The 14,952-nt window shown below is 43.2% G+C and overlaps 1 protein-coding gene across 2 annotated transcripts in view; it reads right to left on the reverse strand.

Annotated features, from left to right (window-relative positions):
* Positions 1-14,952, reverse strand: part of GCN1 (GCN1 activator of EIF2AK4) — a 728,660-nt gene that overhangs the window by 640,497 nt on the left and 73,211 nt on the right. For both annotated transcript variants that reach the window (XM_078667658.1, XM_078667659.1), the window contains exon 4: positions 198-329. In XM_078667658.1, coding sequence (XP_078523784.1) covers positions 198-329 — 132 coding nt within the window. The remainder of the gene's footprint in view (positions 1-197; positions 330-14,952) is intronic.

The following is a 14,952-nucleotide window of genomic DNA, read 5'->3' on the forward strand; positions in this document are numbered from 1 at the left end:
ATCATTCACTGGATGACTCATTTGACAGATAAGAGAGGCCAAGACTTCTTGTGTGTGCTTACCTCCTGCTCTGCTGTGACCCTAAACTAAGATGCCCTTAATCATTTTCACCTAATTTCTTACAATGTTTAACAGTTATGTAACTAACTCCTGAGTGCTATTCAGAGGTTTACTTTATAGAAGTGTATTGGTCTCACCTGGGAGCACCATTCTTGCCACTTAGCCCTGTGGACTGCAGGGACTGCAGCAGGTTCTTGGCTGCAACTTCAGGCTGTGACTCCACAAGCTGCTGGATGGCGGCACGAAGGGCCCGACGAGATGTTGCATCTCTAAGAAAGAAAATGAAAGGAAACATAACATCAGACAAAATTAGCTAACAATAGCCGCTCAAAAGATGTCAAAGAGTAAACTTTTTCAATCCTTACTACACTGCAAGGCCTGACTAATGGTAATATAGAACTATATAAGTTTTCGTTAAACAAATATAACAAACCATTGAATCAAATAAGATTTAATAGCTAATCCAGATGATGAGGTATCAAGGTTATTTTATCAACTGAGCAGCATGCACTGAGCCAACATTACTTTGATGGTGAAACAAAAGTCCATTATGCTAAACATCTTGAACGATACTGCGGCACCTCAAGAAACCACCCAAAAAAATATGACCTGTGGTAACAGCAGTCACCAAGTAGTTAATGATAAATATCAGTTATCCACCAAAATCAATTAAAAACCAAGGGAATGTGGGGCGTGGCCAAGTAAGATGGCAGAGCAGTCGTGAACTTGCTCAGCTCAGGACCCCACTGATCGCGTGATGGGCTTTCTTGGAGTCTAGGGAGGGAGATACTCATCTCCCCAGTATCCGCTTCTTCCTGGGAGCTGCCTAGACGGTGGGCAATGTTTGCTGCGTTGGGGGACCGGTGAAGAGAAAGTCTAGCAGGGTTTCTGGCACCGGTATTTTGTGGGTGCCTGAGCCGGCAGTCCCGTGAACGATCCTGAGCGCCGGTGTGGACAGTGGGGGCCTCCTCTGACCTCGAGGGGGGGGGGGGGGGGGGGGGGGACACCTCCTGCCTGGTCGCTGTGGGGACGACGTGCTGGAAATGGGATTGGCGCCGCTGGCGGGAAGAAGAACAGGCGCTCCCGCAATGGCGCCATCTTCCTGGCAAAGCGCTGCAGCAGCTCAGTCAGAGCGGAACGGCAGCGGGGGGCACCCCAAGGCCTGGTGATGTAGTGTGGTTGGGTCCCCCCACCTTATTCCAGGTACAGCCCGGTACATAGTTTAATTCTGCGAGGTGAAGGCTCAGGAGGAGCCTACCTGACCTTAAGACAGTGGCGATTTTGGGGCAGATGGTGGCGGCGGCGAAAGCGAGGCCTTGATTGTGCTGCAGCCGGTGTGTCGTGGAGAGAGGGTGAGGCGACCGCAATTCGGAGGGAGGTCGACCTTGGATTTAGTAGGGAAGCAGACCGGCATATACCCAACTTCAGCGGGGGCACCAGCAGGACTTTAAAACCACGTGGGTGGCTCAGCAGCGCTTCTCGCCCTGTGGGACTAGTTCAGTGCAGCCGACGGAGTCTGAATTACCTGGGCATGAAGAGCACTCCTTGAGACACTGACCCACGATATTTAGTCCCCTGCCAGGCTGTGCAAATCACTGCGACGCACACATTTGAGGAGGGGAACCTATGCCTTCCAAGAAAAACACCAATAAAGTCTCCCGGTACTTTAAGGCCTCTGAGAAGACCCCCACCCTAGTGGACGCCACTCACCTGCCAGAGATGCCGCTTACACGAGACGGCTTGGTCGCTACCCTCCGCGATTTCAAGGTTGAGTTATGCCTAAAGTTCAAACAGGACCAACTAAAAGCTAATCTTACCGGAAACCTCACCGCTCTCCGGCAAGATGTGGATGCAGACCTGAATTCTGGAGGAGGAGGGGCAAACGCAAGATTTGCGGCAGCTCATGCCAAAATGCAATACAAACAACAGATCCTTCAAGCCCAGCTTCACCAAGTTATGCTTAAAGCGGAAGACTTGGAGAACAGAACCGGGAGGGAGAATATTCGGATCCGAAACCTGGAGGAAGGGGAGGAGGGGCCTGATCTGGAGGCATTTGTAATAGGCCTCTTCGCCGAACTTCTCGCCCCTCAACAACTCAAAGCCAAACTGGACAGGGTCCATCGTGTGGGCATACTTAGCCCACCCACCCGCACGACCCTGACTGTCTGGGACATAATTACACGCAGGGAGGGCTGGACCTCTTTCCCTTCCCCCTCACAAACCCATTCATTTTAATCAGGCATTTCCTCCAGCTCTACAGGAGGGGGCCTTTGATTGTTGGAAAGAAGGGGGTTGCCTTAAACTATCTGACATGTTCCAGAATGGTGAGGGCCTGACATTTGATAGATGTAAAAAGGAATTTGCGATTCTACAGAATGAACACTACCCCTATCTCCAGCTTAAACATTGGGTCACAACACCTCACATCTGAGAGGCGGGTTCCATGAAAGGCACTATTTCGGCTCTCTATGGCATGCTGCTACACACATTGCATGCTCCGCGGGCGCGATATATGACTTATTGGGAGCAAGTTTTAGATAGGGATATCTCCGAGACGGAATGGGCTCACATCTGGAGGGATAGTCCAAAACATAACAAATCCTTGGCTCTTCGAGAAGCTCACTACAAAACACTACATGTCTGGTACCTCTATCCCACAAAGCTCCGACAAATTTTCCCTGGCACTTCAGATCTCTGCTGGCGGGGATGTGGGCTTCAGGGGGACTTCAGGCATATAAGGTGGGACTGCCCAAAGATCCGGCCATTCTGGGACGAGATCCTATCACATATCAAGGACATGTTGGGCTACCCACTCCCGACCTCCATAGACTTTGCTCTACTTGGGATTAGTGATCCAACTTTAGACCACCAAACCAAAGCTGACAAGGCGATTATATGGACATGTCTGGGGGCGGCCAAGCTTACAATAGCGGCATCATGGAAGAAGGAGGAAACTCCGGCAATATCACTGTGGCATGCCAGACTGTGGAGAATACTTTCCATGGAACGTCTTGCAGACATATTCCGGGACAATTACTGGGGTGAATGTATGACATTGTTCTGCATTCTGTCCATCAACTTTTATTTTTGCATTTGTCACCCCGAGAGTGGAGGGATATGCTCAGACGTGAGTCCCTTGCTCACTTTGCCACTGGATTCAAGCAAGCCGGGCTGAAGACGGCTGTAATGCCAGAAACCGGTCCTCGGAAGCTTGTTTCCGGTCCAGGGAAGGCATGGCTTGGCAGTTCGGGCTGGACTGTTCCCATGAGGCACAGGGTCAGACTGATTTGCATATAGCCATGTCTGAACTGGGGTGGCAGAGTGGGCTAAAGAACAGTGATGGATTAAACCCAGATCTTTTGACTGGGTGTGAGTGTTTGATTGGTTCAGATGCTCCGTCCATTACCACCCCCCTTTTGTACTGCCCCTCCTCTTTCCCTTCTATGATACCTCTCCTGTGTTCCCTTCATAATGATTCAAATGATTGTTTCTTGTTGTGCTCAGGTGCAGTGTATAACCACGGTTTGTATGATTGGACTGCCTGTGATAACTGCTTAATGTATGGCCTCTTTCAGCATGATTCACAATGCAGCTTGCTTTTCCTATTTCTGGGTAACTGAGTTTAATAATTCAATAAACAGATATTTATTAAATTAAAAAAGAAGGGTGGGGGTGGGAGAGCATTCAGCTTAGATTACAGAAATCGCCGTCTTAAAAGCCCAAAATTCTACTATTCGAAAAGCACGCAACAACAGTGCGACCCAAGCCAAAACCACATTTTGGGTCCCAAAATGATAGCTTGTAACACTCTCTCTCTTCATATTAAAAGGACCATCTGTGTACAGTAGATAACGGATAGTGGAAAGCAATTCTCAAGAAACCAGGTAATGGTTACTGTTTAGGATGAGCCTCTGCAGAGCATGCGCTGCTCTGCGAGGCATGCTGTATTGAGGCATGGCATAGAAGCTCCGCCCATCTTTTCAATTGGCTCCTGTTACTGTTCTTGTGAAATCGTTGCTTTTCATTTGTGAATAGGCTTATTAGTCCCTCCTTGGGACCAACTTGTCTGCATTTGTAACCTCCTATAACGACTGGACTTTTTACATGTGTTGTTACACGTTCTGCTTTATGTAGTTGGCGAGTACTATTTTCTTGAATCATCTTCCCCTATTCCACCCATAACATCGCAGCAGGTCACTTGCTTTTATATTATTAGTAATGTATTTAATTAAATTACAGCGTGTTCCGCTTTAACTATAGCAGCCGCGCTTATTCAATTATTTAATTTACGGCACAGGCCGCTTTCATCTTAGCAGCCGCGCAACAGGAGCTTTCTTATTAAAAAAAAGTTTCGCTTTCGGGGAAAGCGCCCCATTCGTGCTTTCACTTTAATATTGGTCGCACCCCTTTCTTTAGACACTGCTTACTGTAACCTGAATACGGCGAGTAGCGCCTAAAGAAAGGTGCGTGATCACCATTAAAGTGTCCTTGCATTTGCTAGAGATAAAGCTATTGCATTAGAAATAACAATGCCTCTTATATCTTTTATATATGTGTTGCTTTTAAAAAAACATAAATAAAAGGCATTGTTATTTACAATGGCAATAACTTAAACACTCACAAATGCGAGACCTAATGCATTGAAAATGCTTGCTTTTAAGTTACACTAACATGCAGAAAAACTTCCCCTTGGGGCAAACTTCATAGCTCTATTATGTGAAAAGTGGAAATTTAAAGGATTTAGTTGGCAAGGGAACCTACTAGACCAAAGTCATCTACAGGCATGACTAATCCAATCTCGGAAGTGGAATACAGGGATAGAGTACAACTGCAACTAAAATAAGGCTCTCTTTGGAACAGGAGTGTTTAAACTGTTTCAAACCAATGACAAACAGCTCAAGCTGTGGCAGACAACTTCAAGACTTTAGGATACTGAAAAGAACATCAGCGTCTCTATAGTACAATATTTAATAGGACCCAGGTTTCCTGGACAGTTGAGGTCAGGGATGGTAAAGGCTCAACATGTTGTTGTGCTGCACCTCCTTGACCTCAGGTGTCACACAGGAGGTAGTGGCCAGGCGATTTTGCAACGTTTTTTTCGAAAATTTTCCTCCATACAGGAGGAAGTATATATTCAATCTTTGCCATCCTTTTCCTGGGATTCTCCAAGATGGCAAAAGTCAGGATGATCAGAAGAAGTTGGTTTGAAAACTCAAGTCAGACCACCCAACAAAGTCCACATGGTTGCTAGGTGATGGTCAACACAACAAAGAAAATGAGGATGGTAAGTCTCAATACTGTCGAGGACAAATGTAGCAATCGTTTTCAATTTACTTTTATGTCTTTAAAGGAAGACTGGGTGCGTCCGGGTTCATGCTCTGTTATGTCAAGAAGTTGGGGCTTTGGGATTGTCAGTTTGTCTGACTGGCTTCCGGAGTGTGCCATTGTGTGGGTTGTCACCAATAAATCAACCCTCGTGACACACATTCTAGAACAAGAACACTGTAGGAAGAGCAAAGACCTAGTTATGGAATTTTACACTGGCAGACTAAGCAGCAGGGGCAGGAATACCAAGCATTTACATGCAATAGGTCTCGCAACTGCGAGTTTTGGAGCTATTGGCATTGGAAATGGCAATGCTTTTTGCCATTGTTATTTGCAATACCAAAAGCAACACCTATTGCTTTGCATAGCGCGGTGTCCGTGAAGATGGTGCTGCGCTCATTAAAGTAAACAAAACAAAAAGAAAGAAAAACATGTATTCCTTGATACAGTGTTACTAATGAGCATCTCTCAGCAGTAGTTAGTACTCTCAGTTCTTTTTTCATTTCTTTGCACTCAGGTACGGTCCTGGAAGATTTTTTTACTCCTTTGTCGTTCTGTTATTCAGAATTGTGCCCGTCGTATTCCCATATTTATTAGTGGCGTTTTCTATAGTGCCTAGACTGCCTTTAGTTACTTCAGAACTTGGTCTTCGCCCCCGATAAATGTGTGATGTAACTGGTTAACGGCTCTTCATTTTTGTCAAGTAGCGTCTGATTGGATTTTGGGCGTTATATAAACGAAAAGAGCATAACCTCCACCCTCCCTCCCCCATGAGGATACCCCCTCCTTCCACTGCCCTAACAGTTTATGCTCCAAACATTATAGATACACTTTATCTGTGTGGGTATGTTGCCTCAGCAGCACCCCCTCGCCGCCCCACCCCCACTGCGTGCCCTTGGAAAACTGCTGTACAAAGTTTCCAAATGCACTTGAAAGGATTCAGCAAAGAGTGACTGCAGAGGGCGAGCACTAGAGAGGGGAGAGAGTAGGGGGCTGCGAGGAGGGTAGAGCGGTGGCCGTGTCCTGTAAAGAGCCGGGTGGAGGGGACGAGAAGCGGAGACAAATCGGGGGTGAAGACTTGGAGGGAAAGAAAAGAAAGGAAAAGTCTGAGAGGGGAGAGCAGGTGAAGGGCAAGAAGACAGACTGGGGAAGGTGGACAGTAGAGAGGTCCCGAGTGAGCATGAAGGAGTTGGTGGATGTAGAATGAGAAGAGAAGGAGAGACTAGGAGAGAGTGTGACGGAGGGAGGCGGAAAGGAGATAGCAACGCAGAGAGAGAGAGGGGGCGGGCACTCATTACAGAAGTCCTTGTAATTGTATTCATATGTGGATCGCGCCAGGCGAAGTGAAGAGGAAGAAACCGTGAAGGGAGGAAGTCAGCAGCTGACACTCTGAAATGACGGAGGCGAGTGGGAGAGGAGGGGGAAGTGCCCGGAAAAGGTGCCCTCGGAATGCATGTGCGCCGCCCAGCTCTCGTGAAGACATTTCTTATCAGCTTGTTAAATAAAGGAGCTGATAAGAAAAGTCTTCACGACAGCCGCGAAACAGGCGATGGTGTCTGGAAGGGCGGTCCAAAAAATGGACAGGATGGCAACCAAAAACCCTCATATCCAATGGGACGGCAGCGTTTACCATAAACGCTGACGCTACCCATGGAAATGAGGGTTGGGGCTTAGAGTCCCTTTTAGAAATCTTGTTATTTACAATCTCTATCGCAGGCGAGAAGCACATGCGCGCTCCATCGCCAGTCGAGACCAAAAAAGGGCACTGTTTTGTCTTTCATATCACACGTAACGAAATGTCATAGTGTTGTGTGGCATTTTAGGCTCAGAGTGACTTTTCCCGATTCATGCCCTTATATAGGTACAATGCACATTGCCCTTATATAGGCATAGAAATCAAGCCCTTATTTAGACATAGCCCATGCAGACCAAATACAGGCATGGCTACTTCCACCTATACCAAACGTCACAACGATTTCTTGGAAAATCAGCTTAAGCAGTTAGGGAACTTCCCCTTGCTTGAATATTGATTCGTACAAGAACTCATGTACTTTGCAAAGACAACTATTCCCTAGGGGTTCTTTCCTGACGTTATTATGCCCGACTCGAGACTGACACTACAAAGGAGATTATCACACAAGAACTTCTGTTTCTATGTATTGTTTGTATGTCCAAGAGCTTTGTCTTGAGAGCCACTGTATTTGCACAAACAGAGCTACAGTACAGACAATATAAATTTCTTTACTGAAGACGTTAGTAGGTAGGCAACATACCTCAGGGTAATGGAGAAAAGGATTTGTTACTTACCTGTAATCCTAGTTCTCTTCCAGGGGTATCCTCTTCAAAGTCATAAGCACATGAATATTCCCACCCATGCGTGGAAACACAGAAACATATACCATATATGTGAAAAACATATATGTATCTTTATATATAGGGACGGACAGGACCTATTTAGATATATATATATAAGGCCATAAAAAACTTACAAATGGATAAGAAACTGGTCGTGAAACCGTCGGACAAGGGAGGGAACATTGTTCTACAAATCTATGAAGACTACAACGCGGAGGCTATGAGACAACTGCAGGACAAACAGTGTTACCAAAAGGTGGGGAGAAAAGAATATCTGAACAGCATTACGGAATGTCATGAAATGCTGAAAAAATGGCATGGCAAGGGGATAATTGAAACGGAAGAATATCTCTACTTAAGAAATCTGAATCCAATCACACCATGTTTTTATCACCTACCCAAGGTACACAAGAACAGTTTGAGACCACCAGGACGACCAATTGTAAGTGCACAGGGCAGCCTGTTGGAACATTTATCTATGTACATTGATTATTTTTTAATTGATCATGTGAAAAGTTTGCGAAGTTATATCAAAGATACAAAGGACTTACTGGGTAAATTGGAACAACTCACACTAAGAGAAGGAGATCTGCTCATAGTGATGGACATTACAAGTCTTTATACGAGCATAGGCCATGAGGAAGGTATGCTTGCAGTAAATGATGTGTTGTCAACCAGGGAAGCAAGCTTCACAGACCATAATGCAATGCTTTTGGAATTTCTAAATTTCAGTCTCAGAAACAATATTTTTTTGTATGAGGACCAGTACTATCGACAATTAGTCGGAGTAGCCATGGGCACAAGCTATTCTCCAAGCTTCGCTAATATATTTGTGGGGTGGTGGGAAGAAAATGTGGCATGGCATGCAATATATGCGGAATGGTCCCAACACGTTCTGGTCTGGTACCCATATATAGACAACCTGCTACTTGTATGGCGGGGATCTAAAAGCAAGGCGGAAGAGTACATAGATAAATTAAATAAGAACAAATACAAGTTACATTTCACGGCAGAAATAAGTGAGAACAAAATAAACTTCCTTGATCTCGAGATAAGAAGGGAACAGGGAAGAGTACATACATAGCTATACAGAAAACCCACGGCAGGGAACTCTGTACTGCATTCCAGCAGTAGTCACCCACCAAAATTAATCTATAGCATTCCCTACGGAGAACTACTCCGGATAAAAAGGAATTGTACTTTAGAGGAAGATTACATCAGAAATGCGAAAGCGAGCGTAGATAGGTTCAAGGTACGAGGATATAATACCAGATGTTTGGAGGATGGCCAGAGGAAAGTTAATGCTATGCCACGAACAGAGATGCTAAAAGAAAAAGTGAAGGAAACAGAAAGGGAGGGGAAGTTTAGATTCATCACCACCTTCTCCGAGGGTGCAGGTGGGCTAAGACAAATCCTGAGAAAGAACTGGAAACTTTTAACCACGGATCCAGTCATTGGGATAGATATGCCCAACCAGCCAATGATAACTTACAGAAGGGCTAGGGCATTACGGAACACACTGACACAGAGCTACTTAGCACGCCCGGTAGACCGACCTTTTGGGGAACATAAACCTGGATTTTACCCATGTGGGAGGTGTAAGGCGTGCAAATATAGTAAAAAAGTACTATCCTATGATGTCAGAGGACAAATGCGAAAAATAAAGGTGTTCCTTACATGCTCGACCCCTTTCTCGGTATATTGTCTCGTGTGTCCATGTGGACTACGTTATATTGGCAGCACTGTGAACCCTATGAAATTACGCATCTTAGAACATCTTAGAACATCTTAGGGCCATCACAAATTGTGATCCTGCCTACCGTGTAGCTAGGCACTTCAAACAACATCACAAAAGCAACAGTGACCTTATATCCTATTTTGGGGTAGACCATGTACAAGCGAGCCCAAGAGGTGGGGATAGGCTACAAAAATTAAGAAGGCTGGAATCCAGACATATAATAGACATTGGAACGAAGGCACCTGGGTGTCTGAATAGCCACGAAGAGATGACAGTACATTTGGGGTAGGGGGCTCCCTGCACCATTAGAATAGATCAGTGAATTGTACCTGTGTTTTAAGATAATGTGTTATTTGCTAGAGCTAATTGGGTTTGCACAGTGGGTGATTAGAAATTAAGAAGTGTTTAAAGGAGGTAACTTGTTGAGACAAGCCCATACAGGGCAATATGTCGGAGAATGGTATATTAATTATGTATAACGAATGGTATAAGCTCATCCAGGGCAATATGATTTTGCACTAAGAAGTGACTGCTGATTGACCAAATAACGTTATAATGCAATGACAACATTGACCGCACTTTTGGATTTATAAAAGCGCGTAGTAACAGTACATACCAGGGATTTACATTAAGTGCAATGTGAGAGGCTGATGATGCGATGTATATATGTATAATTTGTATATATGTATATAAGTAAAATGCCCATTCAGGGCGGAAATAGCTACGTTATACAAATCATTACAAGATGGCGACTATGAAATTGTCCTTTGTTTACCTCCATGACATGCACGTAATGGGTATTTAAAAAAACAAAAAATGGCGCGCCACTGTACCATAGACTAAGGCGGTAGCCGAAACGAGTCTGGTTCTCTGAGGGTTGCAATAAAGAATCTGAACCCTCCTCCTGCGAGTGCTGTGCTTTCTTAAAAGGTGAGGAAGAGAAAGCTTTGATATATATATATATATATATAACTAAATAGGTCCTGTCCGTGCCAATCACTGGAACGGCAACAAACAGGCACGGACCACGTTATAGCTCCTCGGCACAATCAATGACCTCCACACCAATAGTCGTGGCAAAGCAGTGAAGAATTTATTTATTTCGCCATAAAATCGCTAGGACTAGTGCCCTCCATGACGCGTTTCGCTCCTCATGGGAGCTTGATCACATGATGCGACCATTTTTTATGACGTTATTTAAAGTGAATGCAGTGAATAAAGGGCACCAATAACCTTAGAAACAAGGCTAAAAGATTATTACAAACTAGAACTCGACAAGAGACTATAGCAGGTAAAAGTAAAAAAACGAATGCTCTGTACAAAATGTTACTGACAAATCATAGCTCTAAAAAATACATAGTGCATCAAAATACATACTTAGTGCGTAAACAAATTATGCCAAGTAATATCAGCATTGCGTCTACTACGATTAAAACAGATATAAAATGACTGTGCAAAATATGCCATACGATAAAGTGCTAAATACAATTATCAGTGCCAGCATTTTAATTCATAATGCAATTCAATAAAGCAACGTTCAATAACTAAGTGAAAATATGCATAGAGCGAGATCACTCGTCATCATTTTATCAACCTCTGTACTGAGCATCCTTCATAATACTCAACAACTTCACCTCCTATTTTGAAATGCCATGACCAGAACAAGTGTGCATATAGAGTACAGACTACTTCCAAAGTCAAGGGCTAGATAAAGTGCTAGTGCAATTTAACCTAACTTACTGACATATCCATGATTCCTATATAAAGTGCTAGTACATCCTCAACTAACAGTTATACAATCAAGATATATTGTTCCTCTGAGTCAAGATAAATAAAGTTCTAATACTTGATTACAGACTCAGCTTAAAATCGCAAATAAAGTGCTAGGGCTTTGTCAATAGGCAATCTGCTGACCCTGCCATGGCTGGATATAAGGTTACATTGGTAAAGCACTCTCAATACTATCGCGGTATGCCTAAAAAATAAAAATAAATTCAGGTGGTGAAAAATTAGAAGTAGAAAAAGGAAGTAACAACAACTGTACTCTAGATGTGGTATATTCTTTCAAAAAAGCCGCGTGCCAACTGTCCAGTCTGTGCAAAAAAGTGCTGTGCAAAAAACTGTACTAAGTGCAATATATCTATAAACAGATTAGCAGCAGAAGACAAAAATATAACAAACATTGCTTAAGCCTAAGCAATCTAACAGTACAAGTTGAATCTCCATCAAGTTGTAAAGGACAGTTCAGTTAGAACAGAGAGACAACAGAATTAAAACATAGCTCAAAAAGTCATCAGTACAAATATCTCAAAGTGATGGACAAATGAATAGGTTCCTACAAAACCTTATGAAGATCTTCATTAATATTCAACCCGTTGGGTACTCGAGTACCAAGAGCTAAAGTGAACTGGGATTCTTTCTGTCGGAGTAATTTATCACGATTCCCTCCCCGTCTGGAGATAGGAACAGATCCCAAAACAGTATACTCAAGATCTTTCAGTTTGTTTTCAAGGACTGACTTAAAATGTCTTGCCACAGGATTATTATGATTGGAATTCACAATTGCCCTGACAGGCTGGAGTATACGTTTATGTACAGGGAGCTTTGTGCTACCTATATACTCCAAATTACATGTGCACCGAAGTTTGTATATTACATATTCAGTCCAGCATGTCAGGTGCTCCTTTATGGCAATCATCTTGTCACTGAAAGCTGTGTTGTATCTTGTCACTGAAAGCTGTGTTGTAGTGCTTTGAATGTTTAGCAAAAGTGCAGTCACGGCAGGAACTACATTTAAAGAAGCCTGGTTTCAATAGCCAAGTAATCTTTACTTTAACCTCAGGCATAGATTTCACCAGGGCATCCCTCATAGAGGGTGCCAGCCTGAAAGTGATGGCTGGCAGGTTGGGTAGAATTGGCCTCAGAATGTTATCAGTCAAAATTATTGGCCATTCAGAATAAATAATTCTACGAATTGCTGCTCCTGTACGTTGAAAGTAGTAATAAGCCTAATAGACTGCACTTTGTTGTCAGAAACCAATGTTTCAGAAGTTAAATCGTTCTTGGGCTGCAGGAGAATTTCCCTTCGTTTGGCGTTGGCTTTATTCAAGGCCGTAATCAATTGTTTTCTAGTATAGCCTCTATTTGCAAACCATTGGAAAGCCTCCATCTGACATTTTTTAGACACCAATTCAGAACTGCAAATACAACGTATGCAAATGAATTCTCCATACGGTATGCTATTAATTAAATGTCTGGGGTGTGTACTGTGGGCGTGCAAGATGGAATTCCCAGCAGTGGACTTCCGATGTAACATAGTCTGTAAAACTCCCTCATCTACATATAGCAATACATCTAGGAACTCAACCTTAGTTTTTATCAATGGTAGCAGTGAATCGAAGATTCAAATCATTAATGTTGATTTCTTCAACAAACTGCATCGCTTTGTTCCTAGTCCCTTTCCTTATGAGACAAACGTCGTCAATATATCTCCAATAATATACAATGAGATTCCACCAGCGCACGTGGGCCGTTCTGAGAACATGCTCTCCCACCAACCAACATGTAAACATAAATAGCTGGGGGAGAAGCATGAACCCATTGAGACACCACGCAGCTTCTGGTAAATCTCACTGTTAAATTGGAAAAAATTAGTAGTCAAACACAGTTCAATGATTTGTAACAACATATCATTATGTTCTCTCAAAAGATATCACGGTCATCCAAAAAATGTTTGGCGGTCCTTATGCCATGGCAATGATTGATGCTAGTATACAAAGACTATGTCCATCACAGCAAGATAATAATCAGAATTCCAGACAACATCATTAATTTTGTTAAGAAAGTTATGTCTTTGAGAAAAGAAGGCAAACTATTCACAAATGGCTGCAGAAAGTAATCTACATATTTAGACAGATTTTCATTCATGTTACCCAGGGCAGAGATGATAGGTCGCCCTGGCACTGGTTGAGTTAGCTTATGGACTATGGGTAGCAAACAGAGGACCGGAGTAATGGGATATTCGTTATTTAAAAAATTACTTTCCTCTTTGGTGATAAGTCCCATCCGCCGCCATTGATGGATTTTTTTGCTGGTAGATTCAGCTTTCCTCATTTCTGATTTAGATGACTTCTTGTAGCATGATTGATCATTCAGATGACGATCTGCCTCAGTAAGATAGTCTTTCTTGGACCACAAAACAATGTTTCCGACTTTATCGGATTTATTGATAATCACGTCCGATTTACTTTGATGTTTTTAGATAAGTAAATTGTATTGTTTGTTCCGGTAATCTCTTTTGCGGGATTGTGCCATTACTGTTCTATTCAGAGTTTTGAGTTCTGGGATAACTCTGTCACTGAAAACATCAATTGAATCTTTTGGCATTAAAGGTAGAAACGTGGATTTAGGGCGAAAGGGACTTGATACTGGTTTGTAAACATTGATCACTTGACTGACAGTTGGAGCTTCCTCAACATCATCTTCGTAAGCTAGATCATAAAGTGCTTGCAGATTGGAATTATCTTTGGCTGTATTACTTTGCCATTTGTAGAACCATCCGGTATGAGTACAGTTGTTCTACCCTGAAAAGAATTCAGTTGAAAATATTTGATGAGTTTAATTTTCCTAATAAACTTGAATAGATCAATCCTTGTTTGATTATAGGGAAAAAAGATCGAGACAAAATGATAATCCCAAAGAAAGAAGTTGTTCTTCTTCTGCTTTTGATAATGTTAAGTCTGTCAAGTTGATCACAGTATTCTCAGTACTACTGATTATTTTTTCCAAGTCCGCCTTACATTGCCTCTTAATGAAGGCTTGCCGGTGTCTGACCCTCCTCTCATGCCTTCTTTTGTTTGCTGGTTTCCTTGCGTGTAGACAGGCTTGCGGGAGTGCAAGGAATACCGCCGGTCCTCGCTCACAAAATTCAGTTCATCCACAAGGGAAAAATTCATCATTCCTGGTTGGTTTGAGGATGAAGTGCCTGGTCGATTATCATCTGTATCACTTGTAGATGTTAGTGAGGCAGAATCAGAATCACTCACTACCGCTGTTGCAACGTGGATTTTAACATGTTGTGTGCTCTGTGATTTGCCACCGGTTAATGCCTGCCGTTTGTAATTGTCATACTTTCGGGCGAATGTAAAGATTCTGCCAGTAGCATAATCATTTTGGTCTTGAGCGAACTTATAGATTTTGCGTTCCTTGATGACATCTTCATGTTTTTTAATGCGTGCCTCGATTTCTTTCTTACTTGTGGCAACAAGGTCAGTTTCATAAAGGGGGTGGTGATGGACAGAGTATCTGAGTTAATCAGAACACTCCTACCCAGTCAACAGATCAGGGCTTGATCCATCGACGTTTTTTAGCTCACTGCACCATCCCAGTTCAGAACCTGCAAATTAGTCTGTCCCTGGCCCAGTGCATCATGGGAACAGGGCAGACCAAACTACCAAGCCAATTCTTTACTGGAA

Source organism: Lissotriton helveticus, chromosome 11, assembly GCF_964261635.1.
Source record: "Lissotriton helveticus chromosome 11, aLisHel1.1, whole genome shotgun sequence".
Taxonomy (NCBI): domain Eukaryota; kingdom Metazoa; phylum Chordata; class Amphibia; order Caudata; family Salamandridae; genus Lissotriton; species Lissotriton helveticus.